General features: G+C 42.3%; 1 protein-coding gene and 1 pseudogene across 2 annotated transcripts; one reads left to right on the top strand and one right to left on the bottom strand.

The window, feature by feature from the left end:
- LOC133564833 (pleckstrin homology-like domain family B member 1) overlaps nucleotides 1–20,388 on the top strand; it is a 689,899-nt pseudogene that overhangs the window by 430,558 nt on the left and 238,953 nt on the right.
- Nucleotides 15,453–16,856, bottom strand: LOC133564838 (uncharacterized). 2 transcript variants are annotated; one of them, XM_061919354.1, is made up of 3 exons: nucleotides 16,814–16,856; nucleotides 15,692–16,724; nucleotides 15,453–15,633 (listed from the first exon to the last, which is right to left on the bottom strand). In XM_061919354.1, the coding sequence occupies exons 1-3, from the start codon at nucleotides 16,839–16,841 to the stop codon at nucleotides 15,453–15,455; spliced, it is 1,242 nt and encodes a 413-aa protein (XP_061775338.1). In that variant the 5' UTR covers nucleotides 16,842–16,856. The 2 variants fall into 2 exon arrangements, with proteins under 2 accessions (XP_061775338.1, XP_061775337.1); XM_061919353.1 differs by having other exon boundaries at nucleotides 15,453–15,639.

Genomic DNA, 20,388 nt, shown 5'->3' on the forward strand with positions numbered 1-20,388 from the left:
TTGTTAGCAGTGTACCTGCCAGGTAATTCTACCTGTTAGCAGCCCACCTGCCAGGTAATTATACTTGTTAGCAGTCTACCTGGCAGGTAATTGTACCTCTGCTTGTTAGGAATGAGTGTCCTCCAGTGTGCTTCAGTGGCCTTGAAGACCACCCTGCAGGACTTGGAAGTCTGCAAGTTCCTGGACGACAGGCAAATGAATGTCCTCCACAAGGAAGACCTTCTGGGGACCCTGGAGTGTCTTCTGCAGATGGCCAGCTACTCGCATGCCATGGTAAGTCATGTTGACCGCTTATCTTCCCACTTGTCTCGGTGTTGTGTTGTCTACTCATCTGTTGTGTTGTGTACTCCTGTGTGTGTTGTTGTTGTGTGCTAGGCCCGCAGCAGTGTGAGCTCCTAAGGCTGCCAAGTCCTCCAACCAGAGACCCGACAGTAAAGTCCAGAGTTTAAGAAGGTCCAGTTCGTGATCAGGAGAGCAGCTGAAAGGTGTTCTCTCAGGGATTGTGTCCTGCTACGTCGTGCACCTGAGGTGGTGCCATCAACAAGTCCAACAAGTCCTCTTCAGGGCTTCGAGATGTGCACACACAGTTCAGGTGCCCACCAGGTGGTTTCTGTGAAACTTCACCGTTTGTTACGTCTCAGTAGCAACTTAATAGTCACCCACTTCGCTAGGTGAGGTGCAGAGTATACAGGTGTATGTACCTTCTTTCTAGTCTACACAGAGTATACATACCATAGATGTACACGCATACAGGTGTATGTACCTTCTTTCTAGTCCACACAGAGTATACATACCATAGATGTACACGCATACAGGTGTATGTACCTTCTTTCTAGTCCACACAGAGTATACATACCATAGATGTACACATGTACATTAGTATACACAGAGTATACATACCACAGATGTACACATGTACATTAGTATACACAGAGTATACATACCACAGATGTACACATGTACATTAGTATACACAGAGTATACATACCACAGATGTACACATGTACATTAGTATACACAGAGTATACATATTAAATATCATCTGGTGTATTGTTCCCTTTGTGACAACTTACTTTCCTTTAACTAGTACTATTGGTAGTAGTACTTATTTAGTCCCAGTCCACCTTACTTAAAATGGATTTTAAATATTATCTGGTGTAGTGTTCCCTTTGTGACAACTTACTTTCTTTTAAGTAGTACTATTGGTAGTAGTACTTATTTAGTCCTAGTCCACGTTACTTAAAATGGATTTTAAATATCATCTGGTGTAGTGTTCCCTTTGTGACAAGTTACTTTCTTTTAACTAGTACTATTGGTAGTAGTACTTATTTAGTCCCAGTCCACCTTACTTAAAATGGATTTTAAATATCATCTGGTGTAGTGTTCCCTTTGTCACAACTTACTTTCTTTTAACTAGTACTATTGGTAGTAGTACTTATTTAGTCCCAGTCCACCTTACTTAAAATGGATTTTAAATATTATCTGGTGTATTGTTCCCTTTGTGACAAGTTACTTTCCTTTAACTAGTACTATTGGTAGTAGTACTTATTTAGTCCCAGTCCACCTTACTTAAAATGGATTTTAAATATTGTCTGGTGTAGTGTTCCCTTTGTGACAACTTACTTTCTTTTAACTAGTACTATTGGTAGTAGTACTTATTTAGTCCCAGTCCACGTTACTTAAAATGAATTTTAAATATTATCTGGTGTATTGTTCCCTTTGTGACAAGTTACTTTCTTTTAAATAGTACTATTGGTAGTAGTACTTATTTAGTCCTAGTCCACGTTATTTGAAATGAATTTTAAATATCATCTGGTGTATTGTTCCCTTTGTGACAAGTTACTTTCTTTTAAATAGTACTATTGGTAGTAGTACTTATTTAGTCCTAGTCCACGTTATTTAAAATGAATTTTAAATATCATCTGGTGTATTGTTCCCTTTGTGACAAGTTACTTTCTTTTAACTAGTACTATTGGTAGTAGTACTTATTTAGTCCCAGTCCACGTTACTTAAAATGGATTTTAAATATTGTCTGGTGTATTGTTCCCTTTGTGACAACTTACTTTCTTTTAACTAGTACTATTGGTAGTAGTACTTATTTAGTCCTAGTCCACGTTATTTGAAATGAATTTTAAATATCATCTGGTGTATTGTTCCCTTTGTGACAAGTTACTTTCTTTTAACTAGTACTATTGGTAGTAGTACTTATTTAGTCCCAGTCCACCTTACTTAAAATGGATTTTAAATATTGTCTGGTGTATTGTTCCCTTTGTGACAACTTACTTTCTTTTAACTAGTACTATTGGTAGTAGTACTTATTTAGTCCCAGTCCACGTTATTTAAAATGAATTTTAAATATCATCTGGTGTATTGTTCCCTTTGTGACAACTTACTTTCCTTTAACTAGTACTATTGGTATTAGTACTTATTTAGTCCCAGTCCACCTTACTTAAAATGAATTTTAAATATTATCTGGTGTAGTGTTCCCTTTGTGACAACTTACTTTCTTTTAACTAGTACTATTGGTAGTAGTACTTATTTAGTCCCAGTCCACCTTACTTAAAATGGATTTTAAATATTATCTGGTGTATTGTTCCCTTTGTGACAAGTTACTTTCCTTTAACTAGTACTATTGGTAGTAGTACTTATTTAGTCCCAGTCCACCTTACTTAAAATGGATTTTAAATATTGTCTGGTGTATTGTTCCCTTTGTGACAACTTACTTTCTTTTAACTAGTACTATTGGTAGTAGTACTTATTTAGTCCCAGTCCACGTTACTTAAAATGAATTTTAAATATTATCTGGTGTATTGTTCCCTTTGTGACAAGTTACTTTCTTTTAAATAGTACTATTGGTAGTAGTACTTATTTAGTCCTAGTCCACGTTATTTGAAATGAATTTTAAATATCATCTGGTGTATTGTTCCCTTTGTGACAAGTTACTTTCTTTTAAATAGTACTATTGGTAGTAGTACTTATTTAGTCCTAGTCCACGTTATTTAAAATGAATTTTAAATATCATCTGGTGTATTGTTCCCTTTGTGACAAGTTACTTTCTTTTAACTAGTACTATTGGTAGTAGTACTTATTTAGTCCCAGTCCACGTTACTTAAAATGAATTTTAAATATTATCTGGTGTATTGTTCCCTTTGTGACAAGTTACTTTCCTTTAACTAGTACTATTGGTAGTAGTACTTATTTAGTCCCAGTCCACCTTACTTAAAATGGATTTTAAATATTGTCTGGTGTATTGTTCCCTTTGTGACAACTTACTTTCTTTTAACTAGTACTATTGGTAGTAGTACTTATTTAGTCCCAGTCCACGTTATTTAAAATGAATTTTAAATATCATCTGGTGTATTGTTCCCTTTGTGACAACTTACTTTCCTTTAACTAGTACTATTGGTATTAGTACTTATTTAGTCCCAGTCCACCTTACTTAAAATGGATTTTAAATATTATCTGGTGTATTGTTCCCTTTGTGACAAGTTACTTTCCTTTAACTAGTACTATTGGTAGTAGTACTTATTTAGTCCCAGTCCACGTTACTTAAAATGAATTTTAAATATCATCTGGTGTATTGTTCCCTTTGTGACAAGTTACTTTCCTTTAACTAGTACTATTGGTAGTAGTACTTATTTAGTCCCAGTCCACGTTACTTAAAATGAATTTTAAATATCATCTGGTGTATTGTTCCCTTTGTGACAAGTTACTTTCTTTTAAGTAGTACTATTGGTAGTAGTACTTATTTAGTCCTAGTCCACGTTACTTAAAATGAATTTTAAATATTATCTGGTGTAGTGTTCCCTTTGTGACAAGTTACTTTCCTTTAACTAGTACTATTGGTAGTAGTACTTATTTAGTCCCAGTCCACCTTACTTAAAATGGATTTTAAATATTATCTGGTGTATTGTTCCCTTTGTGACAACTTACTTTCTTTTAACTAGTACTATTGGTAGTAGTACTTATTTAGTCCCAGTCCACGTTACTTAAAATGGATTTTAAATATTGTCTGGTGTATTGTTCCCTTTGTGACAACTTACTTTCTTTTAACTAGTACTATTGGTAGTAGTACTTATTTAGTCCCAGTCCACGTTACTTAAAATGGATTTTAAATATTGTCTGGTGTATTGTTCCCTTTGTGACAACTTACTTTCTTTTAAGTAGTACTATTGGTAGTAGTACTTAATTAGTCCCAGTCCACGTTACTTAAAATGAATTTTAAATATCATCTGGTGTATTGCTCCCTTTGTGACAAATACCTTGTCGACTAGTACTATTGCAGTACTGTTGGTAAGATATGTTTCTTTATTCATTCGTGTCACGTTTGTTTTTGAAGAAAGACCTGTTAAAAATGTACAACCTGTACTTGTACTCATTGTTGTACTTTGTGTAATGCAATTGTAGTATAAATATGTGTACTTTTTACCCAAATAAAGGCTGGAGGTAAAAAACTGCTGCTGCTGGAAAATACTTCACTTTTTTTCACACTTCTGAAGTTGACAGGTTGAAAGATCATGAAGTTGTTACAAAATAGCAATCTTGTCTTGCCAAATAGAAAGAAATAAAGTAAAGCTACAAATAACATTTTTAAGATATAACTTAACTCTTTACAAATTAAAATCATTCATTGGTGAAACAAGTTGGAGAACCATTGCTGTATGTCATAAATTGTACTTTAGTTTATATATATAAACAGTATATATATATATATACATATATATATATATATATATATATGTATATATATATATATATATATATATATATATACACGTACCACTCCTGTACACCATGTACTGCACTTTAGAGTAGTACCCTAACTCTGTCCTTTGTACTCCATCCATCAGTATCCTCACCCCTGACTGTAGTTGGTAGTCAGTGCAAGAAGTTGGTAGTTGGTGGTCAGTGCAAGAAGTTGGTAGTTGGTAGTCAGTGCAAGAAGTTGGTAGTTGGTAGTCAGTGCAAGAAGTTGGTAGTTGGTGGTCAGTGCAAGAAGTTGGTAGTTGGTAGTCAGTGGAAGAAGTTGGTAGTTGGTAGTCAGTGCAAGAAGTTGGTAGTTGGTAGTCAGTGCAAGAAGTTGGTAGTTGGTAGTCAGTGCAAGAAGTTGGTAGTTGGTAGTCAGTGCAAGAAGTTGGTAGTTGGTAGTCAGTGGAAGAAGTTGGTAGTTGGTAGTCAGTGCAAGAAGTTGGTAGTTGGTAGTCAGTGGAAGAAGTTGGTAGTTGGTAGTCAGTGCAAGAAGTTGGTAGTTGGTAGTCAGTGCAAGAAGTTGGTAGTTGGTAGTCAGTGCAAGAAGTTGGTAGTTGGTAGTCAGTGCAAGAAGTTGGTAGTTGGTGGTCAGTGCAAGAAGTTGGTAGTTGGTGGTCAGTGCAAGAAGTTGGTAGTTGGTAGTCAGTGCAAGAAGTTGGTAGTTGGTAGTCAGTGCAAGAAGTTGGTAGTTGGTGGTCAGTGCAAGAAGTTGGTAGTTGGTAGTCAGTGCAAGAAGTTGGTAGTTGGTAGTCAGTGCAAGAAGTTGGTAGTTGGTAGTCAGTGCAAGAAGACACTTGCTTGTTTTGTCAGAGAATGACTTTAGCATCTTCTTCTCTTGTGGTATTTTATCTTTAATCTTTGTGGGATTATTTTGCTTGATTTTGTTGTTGGAATGACTGGGTCAGGTTGTGCGTAGTCTCCTCTTCATCAGCAGTTGTGCTGCTGGTAGAGCGCCCAGAAGAGGTGACACTCTGTGGTTGTGCACCATGTGGCCTTGTTTGGTTGTGCACCATGTGGGCTTGTTTGGTTGTGCACCATGTGGCCTTGTTTGGTTGTGGGCTTGTTTGGTTGTGCACCATGTGGGCTTGTTTGGTTGTGCACCATGTGGGCTTGTTTGGTTGTGCACCATGTGGGCTTGTTTGGTTGTGCACCATGTGGGCTTGTTTGGTTGTGGGCTTGTTTGGTTGTGCACCATGTGGGCTTGTTTGGTTGTGCACCATGTGGGCTTGTTTGGTTGTGCACCATGTGGGCTTGTTTGGTTGTGCACCATGTGGGCTTGTTTGGTTGTGCACCATGTGGCCTTGTTTGGTTGTGCACCATGTGGCCTTGTTTGGTTGTGCACCATGTGGCCTTGTTTGGTTGTGTACCATGTGGCCTTGTTTGGTTGTGCACCATGTGGGCTTGTTTGGTTGTGCACCATGTGGCCTTGTTTGGTTGTGCACCATGTGGCCTTGTTTGGTTGTGCACCATGTGGCCTTGTTTGGTTGTGCACCATGTGGGCTTGTTTGGTTGTGCACCATGTGGCCTTGTTTGGTTGTGTACCATGTGGCCTTGTTTGGTTGTGCACCATGTGGGCTTGTTTGGTTGTGCACCATGTGGCCTTGTTTGGTTGTGCACCATGTGGCCTTGTTTGGTTGTGCACCATGTGGGCCTGTTTGGTTGTGCACCATGTGGGCTTGTTTGGTTGTGGGCTTGTTTGGTTGTGCACCATGTGGGCTTGTTTGGTTGTGCACCATGTGGCCTTGTTTGGTTGTGCACCATGTGGGCTTGTTTGGTTGTGCACCATGTGGGCTTGTTTGGTTGTGCACCATGTGGCCTTGTTTGGTTGTGCACCATGTGGCCTTGTTTGGTTGTGCACCATGTGGGCCTGTTTGGTTGTGCACCATGTGGGCTTGTTTGGTTGTGGGCTTGTTTGGTTGTGCACCATGTGGGCTTGTTTGGTTGTGCACCATGTGGCCTTGTTTGGTTGTGCACCATGTGGGCTTGTTTGGTTGTGCACCATGTGGGCTTGTTTGGTTGTGCACCATGTGGGCTTGTTTGGTTGTGCACCATGTGGCCTTGTTTGGTTGTGCACCATGTGGCCTTGTTTGGTTGTGCACCATGTGGGCTTGTTTGGTTGTGCACCATGTGGCCTTGTTTGGTTGTGCACCATGTGGCCTTGTTTGGTTGTGCACCATGTGGGCTTGTTTGGTTGTGCACCATGTGGCCTTGTTTGGTTGTGCACCATGTGGGCTTGTTTGGTTGTGCACCATGTGGCCTTGTTTGGTTGTGCACCATGTGGGCTTGTTTGGTTGTGCACCATGTGGGCTTGTTTGGTTGTGCACCATGTGGGCTTGTTTGGTTGTGCACCATGTGGGCTTGTTTGGTTGTGCACCATGTGGCCTTGTTTGGTTGTGCACCATGTGGGCTTGTTTGGTTGTGGCCTTGTTTGGTTGTGGGCTTGTTTGGTTGTGCACCATGTGGGCTTGTTTGGTTGTGCACCATGTGGGCTTGTTTGGTTGTGCACCATGTGGGCTTGTTTGGTTGTGCACCATGTGGCCTTGTTTGGTTGTGCACCATGTGGGCTTGTTTGGTTGTGCACCATGTGGCCTTGTTTGGTTGTGCACCATGTGGGCTTGTTTGGTTGTGCACCATGTGGGCTTGTTTGGTTGTGCACCATGTGGCCTTGTTTGGTTGTGGGCCATGTGGCCTTGTTTGGTTGTGCACCATGTGGGCTTGTTTGGTTGTGCACCATGTGGCCTTGTTTGGTTGTGGGCCATGTGGCCTTGTTTGGTTGTGCACCATGTGGGCTTGTTTGGTTGTGCACCATGTGACCTTGTTTGGTTGTGTACCATGTGGCCTTGTTTGGTTGTGCACCATGTGGCCTTGTTTGGTTGTGGGCTTGTTTGGTTGTGGGCTTGTTTGGTTGTGCACCATGTGGGCTTGTTTGGTTGTGCACCATGTGGGCTTGTTTGGTTGTGCACCATGTGGCCTTGTTTGGTTGTGCACCATGTGGGCTTGTTTGGTTGTGCACCATGTGGGCTTGTTTGGTTGTGCACCATGTGGGCTTGTTTGGTTGTGCACCATGTGGGCTTGTTTGGTTGTGCACCATGTGGGCTTGTTTGGTTGTGCACCATGTGGGCTTGTTTGGTTGTGCACCATGTGGCCTTGTTTGGTTGTGCACCATGTGGGCTTGTTTGGTTGTGCACCATGTGGGCTTGTTTGGTTGTGCACCATGTGGCCTTGTTTGGTTGTGCACCATGTGGCCTTGTTTGGTTGTGCACCATGTGGCCTTGTTTGGTTGTGCACCATGTGGGCTTGTTTGGTTGTGCACCATGTGGGCTTGTTTGGTTGTGCACCATGTGGCCTTGTTTGGTTGTGCACCATGTGGGCTTGTTTGGTTGTGCACCATGTGGGCTTGTTTGGTTGTGCACCATGTGGGCTTGTTTGGTTGTGCACCATGTGGGCTTGTTTGGTTGTGCACCATGTGGCCTTGTTTGGTTGTGCACCATGTGGGCTTGTTTGGTTGTGCACCATGTGGCCTTGTTTGGTTGTGCACCATGTGGGCTTGTTTGGTTGTGCACCATGTGGGCTTGTTTGGTTGTGCACCATGTGGCCTTGTTTGGTTGTGCACCATGTGGCCTTGTTTGGTTGTGCACCATGTGGGCTTGTTTGGTTGTGCACCATGTGGCCTTGTTTGGTTGTGCACCATGTGGGCTTGACGTCACATGCTAGAAATCATATTGCCATGCAAACTTCTGCCATTCTTTGCTGCTGAAGCACGGCCGGTGGTGGCTCACTCACTACCATGTGTGGGAGGCCATGCTGGGCCAAGATAGAATAGAATAGAATAGAATAGAATAGAAAGTACTTTATTGATCCCTGGGGGATATTCAGCACCACAGTTCACTCACAATAGACAATAATAATAATAATAATAAATAATATATAACATATATTATATATATAATATATGAATAATATAAATATATTCTACATTTAAGTGCAGTCAAGGAACATATACATTATACAGTCTGATGGCTGTCGGTATGAAGGACCTCCTGTGTGGTTCCGTGTTACATTTAAGGAGTCTGAGGCCTTCCACTGAAGGTGCTCATTCTCTCCTCCAGGTCGGAGTGTAGTGGGTGGGAGGTGTTGTCCATGATGTCTAGGACTTTTGCTAGACTTCTCCTCTCTGACACCACGGCCAGAGAGTCCAGCTCCACTCCCACCACGTTACTTGTCCAGTCTGTTTGCGTCCCTCACTCTCAGCCCGCTGCCCCAGCAAGCCACGGCGTACAAGAAGGCGCTCGCCACCACCGACTCATAGAACATCTTCAACATCTTTGTACAGACCTTGAAGGATCCTGGCCTCCTGAGGAAGTAGAGGCGACTCTGTCCCTTCTTCTAGAGGACCTCAGCGTGTTTTGACCCATTCAGCTTGTTGTCCAGGTGTACTCCCAGCTATTTGCAATCCTCTACCATGTCCACATCCACCCCCCTGATGGAATAAGGGGTCGCTGAAGTACTCCTCCTCCTTCCCAGGTCCACAACCATCTCCTTGGTCTTGGTCACATTGAGCTGGAGGTGGTTCTTTCCACACCATGTGACAAAGTCCTCCACCAGTGCCCTGTATTCCTCATCATCACCATCCTCAAAACACCCCACTATCGCAGAGTCTTCAGAAAACTTCTGAAGGTGGCAGGACTCTGACTGATTGTGGAAATGGGTTGTGTAAATGGTGAAGAGGAAGGGGGAGAGGACTGTACCCTGCGGGGCCCCGGTGTTGCTGAGCAGCCTGTCAGACACACAGTCCTGCAGTCGAAGGTACTGTGGTCTGTCAGTCAGGTCATCTACAACCCAGGACACCAAGGGGGCCTCCACCTGCATCCTCTCCAACTTCACACCCAGTAGCCCAGGCCGGATGGTATTGAAAGCACTGGAGAAGTCAAAAAAACCTGACCCTCACACTGCTTGCAGGCTTGTCCAGGTGGGTGTGGGCTGGGTTCAGCAGGTAGATGACTGTGTCCTCCACTCCCAGGCGGGGCTGGTAGGTGAATTGGAGTGGGTCCAGGTGGGGCTAGACTGTAGGGCGGAGTTGTTTCAGGACCAACCTCTCCGTGGTCTTCATGATATGGGAAGTTAGCGCCACCGGCCTGTAGTCCTTTGATGTGCTGGGTCGTGTGCACTCGGGGATGGGGACCACGCATGAGGTTTTCCACAGTGTGGGGACTTTCTGTGGCCTAAGGCTCAGGTTGAAGATGTGCTGTGGGGCGCAGGCTTTGAGCACCCCAGGGCTCACACTGTCAGGACCCACGGCCTTGCCTGTGTGTAACTTATTTAGCGCAGACAGACACACTGGGGGCGGGGGGTCCTCAGGTGGTTGGGGGAGGGCGGGGTCATCATTCTGAGGGTGAGGTGTTAAGTGTGGGGAGGTAGTCATTGGAGTTAGGGGCTGTGAGGATGGGATGGGGGGGTGGATTGGTTCGCTGAACTTATAAGGGGGCTGGCTGGCATGTTTTGGGGGGGGGGGGGGCAGAGCTTGTCGGAGCCACTCTGTCAAACCTGTTAAAGAACTTGTTTAGCTCATTGGCCCTCTCTTTGTCTCCGTTCACCCCCCGACCCCCAGACCACCCGACGGTTTGAGGCCGGTGATGGTTTGCATACCTCTCCAGACTGCCTTCATGTTGTTGTCCTTCAGCTTCTCTTCCAGCTTCCTCCTGTAGTTCTCCTTGGCCTCCTTTAGTTTGGTCTTCAGCAGCACCTGAACTCTTTTCACCTCCTCCCTGTTACCAGCATTGGATGCCCTCTTCTTCTCATTCAGTATGTCTTTGATGTCTTTGGTCACCCACAGCTTGTTGTTTGGGGAGCAGGTGACCGTCTTTGATTGATTGATTGATACTTTTATCAGTAGATTGCACAGTTCACTACATATTCCGTACAATTGACCACTAAATGGTAACACCCCAATAAGTTTTTCAACTTGTTTAAGTCGGGGTCCACGTTAATCAATTCATGGTAATTGATGGGACATTTGAGTCCACACAGATGTTGGTATAGTCTGTGATGCCTTCTGTGAGCCCATCAATGTCCTCACCATGAGACTCTATGATATAGTCTGTGATGCCTTCTGTGAGCCCATCAATGTCCTCACCATGAGACTCTATGATATATAGTCTGTGATGCCTTCTGTGAGCCCATCAATGTCCTCACCATGAGACTCTATGATATATAGTCTGTGATACCTTCTGTGAGCCCATCAATGTCCTCACCATGAGACTCTATGATATATAGTCTGTGATGCCTTCTGTGAGCCCATCAATGTCCTCACCATGAGACTCTATGATATATAGTCTGTGATGCCTTCTGTGAGCCCATCAATGTCCTCACCATGAGACTCTATGATATATAGTCTGTGATACCTTCTGTGAGCCCATCAATGTCCTCACCATGAGACTCTATGATATATAGTCTGTGATACCTTCTGTGAGCCCATCAATGTCCTCACCATGAGACTCTATGATATATAGTCTGTGATGCCTTCTGTGAGCCCATCAATGTCCTCACCATGAGACTCTATGATATATAGTCTGTGATACCTTCTGTGAGCCCATCAATGTCCTCACCATGAGACTCTATGATATATAGTCTGTGATACCTTCTGTGAGCCCATCAATGTCCTCACCATGAGACTCCATCAGCACCTGCCAGTCAGTTACCTCAAAACAGCCTTGTAGTGTCTCTTGGAGCCCTTCTGACCACCTTTTCACATTTTTTTTTGGTCACAGGCAGTCTTTTGACCAGAGGCACATAACAGGTTGAGGTAAACAAGGTTGTGGTCTGACCGGCCCAGTTCTGGGAGTGTTGTGGAGCATCCTTAATGTTTGCATACAGGAGGTCCAGGATCTTATTTCATTGTCTTATTACACAATGTGTCTGTGTAATACTTGACTGTCCCCAGTGGTGAAGATGTGTTATTACACAATGTGTCTGTGTAATACTTGACTGTCTCCAGTGGTGAAGATGTGTTATTACACAATGTGTCTGTGTAATACTTGACTGTCTCCAGTGGTGAAGATGTGTTATTACACAATGTGTCTGTGTAATACTTGACTGTCTCCAGTGGTGAAGATGTGTTATTACACAATGTGTCTGTGTAATACTTGACTGTCTCCAGTGGTGAAGATGTGTTATTACACAATGTGTCTGTGTAATACTTGACTGTCTCCAGTGGTGAAGATGTGTTATTACACAATGTGTCTGTGTAATACTTGACTGTCTCCAGTGGTGAAGATGTGTTATTACACAATGTGTCTGTGTAATACTTGACTGTCTCCAGTGGTGAAGATGTGTTATTACACAATGTGTCTGTGTAATACTTGACTGTCCCCAGTGGTGAAGATGTGTTATTACACAATGTGTCTGTGTAATACTTGACTGTCTCCAGTGGTGAAGATGTGTTATTACACAATGTGTCTGTGTAATACTTGACTGTCTCCAGTGGTGAAGATGTGTTATTACACAATGTGTCTGTGTAATACTTGACTGTCCCCAGTGGTGAAGATGTGTTATTACACAATGTGTCTGTGTGATACTTGACTGTCTCCAGTGGTGAAGATGTGTTATTACACAATGTGTCTGTGTAATACTTGACTGTCTCCAGTGGTGAAGATGTGTTATTACACAATGTGTCTGTGTAATACTTGACTGTCTCCAGTGGTGAAGATGTGTTATTACACAATGTGTCTATGTAATACTTGACTGTCCCCAGTGGTGAAGATGTGTTATTACACAATGTGTCTGTGTAATACTTGACTGTCTCCAGTGGTGAAGATGTGTTATTACACAATGTGTCTGTGTAATACTTGACTGTCTCCAGTGGTGAAGATGTGTTATTACACAATGTGTCTGTGTAATACTTGACTGTCCCCAGTGGTGAAGATGTGTTATTACACAATGTGTCTGTGTAATACTTGACTGTCCCCAGTGGTGAAGATGTGTTATTACACAATGTGTCTTGTATTGAAGAAAAATGAAGAGCAAAGTGAAATATGAGAACTTTATTTGGAAAATCACCTGATGCAGCACTTCCTGTTTCACCTGAATGACACAACATCCCCTTCTTTACATCATTGTTTACCTCATGGTTTACATCATTGTTTACCTCATGGTTTACTATTGTTGACATCATTGTTTACCACTGATGATGCCATTGTTTACGATTGTTTGCTCGCAAGTACAGCCCAGAGGACAGGACAGGGAAAGAAAGATAGGACAACGAAGAAGGGAGAAGGAAGGAGGAGGAAAGAGAGAGGGGACAAGGAATGAGGAAACAAGGAAGGAGGAGACAAGGAAAGAGTGGACAAGGAAGGAGAAAGAAAGAGGGAGTGGACAAGGAATGAGTAAACAAGGAAGGAGGAGACAAGGAAAGAGTGGACAAGGAAGGAGAAAGAAAGAGGGAGTGGACAAGGAATGAGTAAACAAGGAAGGAGGAGACAAGGAAAGAGTGGACAAGGAAGGAGAAAGAATGAGGGAGTGGACAAGGAATGAGTAAACAACGAAGGAGGAGACAAGGAAAGAGTGGACAAGGAAGGAGAAAGAAAGAGGGAGTGGACAAGGAATGAGTAAACAAGGAAGGAGGAGACAAGGAAAGAGTGGACAAGGAAGGAGAAAGAAAGAGGGAGTGGACAAGGAATGAGTAAACAAGGAAAGAGGAGACAAGGAAGGACAAGGGAAGAGAGAGTGGACAAGGAATGAGGAGACAAGGAAGGAAAAGGGAAGAGAGAGTGGACAAGGATTGAGGAGACAAGGAAGGATAAGGGAAGAGAGTGGACAAGGAATGAGGAGACAAGGAAGGAGGAGACAAGGAAAGAGTGGACATGGAAAGAGAAAGAAAGAGGGAGTGGACAAGGAATGAGTAAACAAGGAAGGAGGAGACAAGGAAGGACAAGGGAAGAGAGAGTGGACAAGGAATGAGGAGACAAGGAAGGATAAGGGAGGAGAGAGTGGACAAGGATTGAGGAGACAAGTAAGGAAAAGGGAAGAGAGAGTGGACAAGGATTGAGGAGACAAGGAAGGATAAGGGAAGAGAGTGGACAAGGAATGAGGAGACAAGGAAGGATAAGGGAAGAGAGAGTGGACAAGGAACGAGGAGACAAGGAAGGATAAGGGAAGAGAGTGGACAAGGAATGAGGAGACAAGTAAGGAAAAGGGAAGAGAGAGTGGACAAGGATTGAGGAGACAAGGAAGGATAAGGGAAGAGAGTGGACAAGGAATGAGGAGACAAGGAAGGATAAGGGAAGAGAGTGGACAAGGAATGAGGAGACAAGGAAGGATAAGGGAAGAGAGTGGACAAGGAATGAGGAGACAAGGAAGGAGGAGACAAGGAAAGAGTGGACATGGAAAGAGAAAGAAAGAGGGAGTGGACAAGGAATGAGTAAACAAGGAAGGAGGAGACAAGGAAGGACAAGGGAAGAGAGAGTGGACAAGGAATGAGGAGACAAGGAAAGATAAGGGAGGAGAGAGTGGACAAGGAAGGAAAAGGGAAGAGAGAGTGGACAAGGATTGAGGAGACAAGGAAGGATAAGGGAAGAGAGTGGACAAGGAATGAGGAGACAAGGAAGGATAAGGGAAGAGAGAGTGGACAAGGAACGAGGAGACAAGGAATGAGGAGAGAGTGGACAAGGAATGAGGAGACAAGGAAGGATAAGGGAAGAGAGAGTGGACAAGGAACGAGGAGACAAGGAAGGATAAGGGAAGAGAGAGTGGACAAGGAACGAGGAGACAAGGAATGAGGAGAGAGTGGACAAGGAATGAGGAGACAAGGAAGGATAAGGGAAGAGAGAGTGGACAAGGAATGAGGAGACAAGGAAGGATAAGGGAAGAGAGAGTGGACAAGGAATGAGGAGACAAGGAAGGATAAGGGAAGAGAGAGTGGACAAGGAACGAGGAGACAAGGAATGAGGAGAGAGTCCTCTGAGCCCAAAGCAAAAACCTGAGAATGAGGACAGAAAGTTGTCATGCAGAAAGTAATCAATCATGCTGTGAACTAATCAATCATGCACTTATTGACATCATGGAAGAAGACAATATTTCAATGATCAATGACCATCAGTCAATCAAATGATTAGAATAATACATCCATGTATAGGATTCAGAAATACATATTCATGAATATCGGATCAATAGACTTGATTAAAAAGGTGATTATTGGATATGATCCAATCAGATCAACATAATTGATTGAAAGGAGGGTAAATGGATATGATCCAATCAAATCAATAATATTGATTGAAAGGATGATTATTAGATATGATTTGATCATATCAATAACATTGATTGAAAGGGTGATTATTAGATATGATTTAATCAGATCAATAGAATTGATAGAAAAGATGATTGTTAGATATGATCTAATCAGATCAATATAATTGATTAAAATAATGATTATCGGATAGGATCTAATCAGATCAATAGAACAGATTAAAAGGATGATTATTATGTATCATTCAATCAGATCAATAGAATTGACTGAAAGGATGACTATTAGATTTGATCCAATGCGATCAATAGAACAGATTGAAAGGATGACTATTAGATTTGATCCAATCAGATCTAGAGAACAGATTGAAAGGACGATTAGCGGATGTGATCCAATCAGGACATGATCAATAGATGAGTGGTGGTCACAGTGTGGGACTCCTAAGGCCGGGGTCACCTGGTCTTCAGGCGCCGCCATCTTGTTTGAGGCGCTGACTGCGAGCCTTGTAGACCTCGATGAGTAAGTCTTTCACGTACTGAATCTCTCGCTCCACAGACTCCGCCTTGTCGCGAAGCTCTCGGTTCTGTCCCTCCAGCCCGTGAAGCTCCTCCTCCAGAGAGTCTAGCTCCGCCCTCTTCCTCAGCCTGTACCTGCACACATCTGCCGTCAGCCGGGGTCAGGGATGAAACGTGAGCGGGTTACCTGTGAGCGGCCGTTTTGTTCTGGTCTCTCTTCTTCTGCTTCCTCTCTCCCGTGCTCACGTCCAGGCAAGCGGGCGATTTCACCGAGCACGCTTGGTCCTTTAGCCTGTGGGCGCCACGCTGGGCGGGGGCGCCGGCCGGCGTGGCCTCGGACAGACACTCGTAGCTTTGGTCCGCAAGGCATTCTGGGTAGAGGTAGTGGCCGTGTTGGGGCTCGGCCGGCGCCGGCTGCTCCAGGTCGCTCATGAAGCCGTGGTAGGGTTCCGCCGCCAGCGACTGGTGGAAGTAGCCGTCGGCCATGGCGGTCTCTTGGGGGACGCCGGTCGGCAGTCCGGCGTCTTTGCTCCAGTGCTCGCCGGCGCCGTAACTCAGGTTGACTTTGTGACTCTTGTGCTCGTAGGAGCAGAAACTTCTGGCAATCTCTTCGCTGCAAAACATTCCTTCGGAGAAACAATAACTCTCCTCTTCCTTCAAGGACAAAGCACATTCTCTCACCTTCTTCACGCCGCTCTTGCTCGCCGCCTTCAGCGCCGAGTAATGATTGATTGAGTACTCGGCGCTGCCCGAGTAACTTCCTGCGCGCCACGCCTCCGCCTCCTCGCCCAGGACTCTTCGCCCGCTGCGGTGGTGGTGGTGGTGGTGATGGTGGTGGTGGTAGTTGTACGGAGCCGGCCGCGCTATCTTGGAGCGGCTCACGGCCAGATCCAGGTCGCCGGTTGCCAAGGTGACGACCACAGGGCTGCTCTCCGATTGGCCGCCCCCGTAGGAGCCGTAGGGGAACTGGTAGTACGACGGCGAGCCCATGGCTTTGTCACATTTGGAGGATTTGCTTTCGCAAGACTCGGAGCGGAAGTAGTCCTCCAGCTGGGCCAACTCCTCCTGCAGGAGCGAGGTCATGACCTCCAGGTCGGAAGGCGCCTTGACATGGCGCTCCGGCGGCGAGGGCGGAAGCGAGGACCCGGGAGACGAGGCGCTGGTTGACACGAAGGAGGACAAATCCACTTTTTCCGTCATCCAATCTGAGCGACCATCACCTGAAAAAGGCAAGAAATCACGTCAGGTGTGTCCGATCGGGAAGTAGTCGCAAGTGAAAGTGAAAGTGAAAGTGAAAGTGAAAACCGACCAATCATCTGAAAGTGGTTGAAGGGCATGTTCCTGCGCGCGCCAACACCTTCGCCTGCACTGCGGCGCCCGCCTCGCCGACCGCCAACATAAAAAAGCACCTTGGCCAAACTCACCAATCACTGCTCGCCTTTCCGCTGGCTCCGCCCCCGACCTGGCCCCTGATTGGCTGCGACTAGCCTGCCGGAGAGGGAGACCGTGCGGCGTGAAAACCCGGGGAAGTCTTCTGCCGAGGATCCATGCCGCCGTCGTCGTCGTCTCGTCGGCTTCCGTCAAATTCTTCCACGCCGATAACCTCGCCGCCAAGTGTCACGCCCGGGAACTCGCGCCTGTCCGCAAACGTGACGTCATCCTTTTCATTACATCCTCATGTCAATTACAACATCGGCATTTGCATTACAACATTCTCATATCAATTACAACATCGATATTTGTATTACAACATTCTCATACATCGATATTTGTATTACAACCTCATTTTAATTACATCCTCATATCAATTACATCGTCACTTTCATTACATCATCAAATAACATCATTATATGAATTACTCCAATTAATAAAAATACTACTAAATATTAACAATATAAAAAAGATCTGATGTCACACATGGCTGAAAATAAAATTAATAAATATCAACAATATAGAAATCGTATGAAATAACTTCAGTGTTTTAACAAACAATCTCTACAAAAGTATTTCATGACATCATAGTACATCATTTTGCTTTAAATACTAGTAAGGAGTAAGAGTAGTACTACTAAAAAGTACTTCTAACAGGTAGCAGTGGTACAGATTAAAAGTGACCATAGTACTAATGACCGAGTAGCAGTAGTACTAATAAAAAGTACTGCGGATGACAGAGGTACTACAAATACTTGTAGACCTACTACAAATAGTAAACATAGCACAAATGCTTGTAGAGGTAGTGGAAATGCAAGTAGATGTACTACAAATGATTGCAGAACTACAAAAATATTAGAAGTAGGAAAAAGCACTACAAATGATAGTAAGACTACTACAAATAGTAAACGTAGCACAAATGCTTGTAGAGGTAGTACAGAAGTAGTAGTAATGACAGCAGAAGTAAGAGTAATGATAGTAAAAGTACTATAAATGCTTGTAGAAGTCGTAGAAATGCTAGTAGAATTACTACAAATGATAGAACTACTACAAATAGTATAAGTGGTACAAATACTTGTAGGAGTAGTACAGAAGTAGTAGTAATGATAGTGGAAGTAGTGGTAATGATAGTAAAAGTACTACAAATGCTTTTGGAAGTAGTAGAAATGCTAGTAGAAGTATTACAAATGATATAACTACTACAAATGATATAGGTACATCAATTGATAGTAGAAGTACTACAAAATCTAGAAGTAGTAGAAATGATAGCAGTACTACAAATGTTAGAAGTAGTAGAAATGCTAGTAGAAGTACTACAAATGATAGAACTACTACAAATGATAGAAGTACATCAATTGATAGTAGACGTACTACAAATTCTAGAAGTAGTAGAAATGATAGCAGTACTTCAAATGTTAGCAGTAGTAGAAATGCTAGTATAAGTAGTAGAAATGCTGGTATAAGTACTACAAATGATTGTAGAAGTAGTAGAAATGTTAGTAATCATAATACAAATGATAGAACTACTACAAATGATAGAAGTACATCAATTGATAGTAGACGTACTACAAATTCTAGAAGTAGTAGAAATGATAGCAGTACTAAAATGTTAGAAGTAGTAGAAATGCTAGTATAAGTAGTAGAAATGCTGGTATAAGTACTACAAATGATTGTAGAAGTAGTAGAAATGTTAGTAAATGTACTACAAATGATAGTAGAAGTACAACAACTGATAGTAGAAGTACTACCAATTTTAGTAGTAGAAATTATAGCAGAAGTACCATAAATGTTCGAGGTAGTAGAAATGATAGTACAAGTAGTAGAAATGCTAGTAGAAGTAATAGAAATGCTAATAAAAGTACTACAAATGCTGGTAGAAGTAGTAGAAATGATAGTAGAAGTACTACAAATGATAGTACAAGTAGTAGAAATAATATTAGAAGTACTACAAATGATAGTACAAGTAGTAAAAATAATAATAGTAGTAGTAATAGTAGAAATGCTAGTAGAAGTAATATAAATGAGAGTAGAAGTATTACAAATTATAGTACAAGTAGTAGAAATGCTGGTACAAGTACTACAAATGCTAGTAGTGTAAATGGTAGTAGTACTAATGCTATTAGAAGTACTACAAATGCTAGTACAATAATTATAAATAATAGTAGAAGTACTACAAATGATAGTACAAGTAGTAGAAATAATAGTAAAAGTACTACAAATGATAGTACAAGTAGTAGAAATAATAGTAGAAGTACTACAAATGATAATACAAGTAGTAGAAATAATAGAAGTACTACAAATGATAGTACAATTAGTATAAATAATTGTACAAGTACTACAAATGATAGTACAACTAGTAGAAATAATAGTAGTAGTAGAAATGCTAGTCGAAGTAATATAAAGGTAGTAGAAGTACTACAAATGATAGTACAAGTAGTAGAAATGCTAGTAGAAGTACTACAGGTGCTAGTAGTACAAATGGTAATACTATAAATGCTATTAGAAGTAGTAAAACATGCTAGTAGTACAAATGGTAGTAATATAAATGGTAGTAGTAAAATGGTAGTAGTACAAATGGTAGTAGTACAAATGGTAGTAGTACAAATGGTAGTATAAATGGTAGTAGTACAAATGGTAGGAGTATAAATGGTAGTAGTACAAATGGTAGTAGTACAAATGGTAGTAGTACAAATGGTAGTAGTACAAATGGTAGTATAAATGGTAGTAGTACAAATGGTAGGAGTATAAATGGTAGTAGTACAAATGGTAGTAGTACAAATGGTAGTAGTACAAATGGTAGTAGTACAAATGGTAGGAGTATAAATGGTAGTAGTACAAATGGTAGTAGTACAAATGGTAGGAGTATAAATGGTAGTAGTACAAATGGTAGTAGTATAAATGGTAGTAGTACAAATGGTAGTAGTACAAATGGTAGTAGTACAAATGGTAGTAGTACAAATGGTAGTAGTACAAATGGTAGTAGTATAAATGGTACTAGTACAAATGGTAGTAGTACAAATGGTAGTAGTACAAATGGTAGTAGTACAAATGGTAGTAGTACAAATGGTAGTAGTACAAATGGTAGTAGTACAAATGGTAGTAGTACAAATGGTAGTAGTACAAATGGTAGTAGTACAAATGGTAGTAGTACAAATGGTAGTAGTACAAATGGTAGTAGTACAAATGGTAGTAGTACAAATGGTAGTAGTACAAATGGTAGTAGTACAAATGGTAGTAGTACAAATGGTGGTAGTACAAATGGTAGTAGTACAAATGGTAGTAGTACAAATGGTAGTAGTACAAATGGTAGTAGTACAAATGGTAGTAGAAGGACTTACCTCATAGTTTGTGTGTAGTGAAGATTTATGAGGAAGTTTAAAAGTCCATCAGTCACTAACTAGATCACTTTTCAACTTGTCCCAAATATCACGCAACACACTTTACTCAACAAGA

Source organism: Nerophis ophidion, linkage group LG13 (genome assembly GCF_033978795.1).
Source record: "Nerophis ophidion isolate RoL-2023_Sa linkage group LG13, RoL_Noph_v1.0, whole genome shotgun sequence".
NCBI lineage: Eukaryota > Metazoa > Chordata > Actinopteri > Syngnathiformes > Syngnathidae > Nerophis > Nerophis ophidion.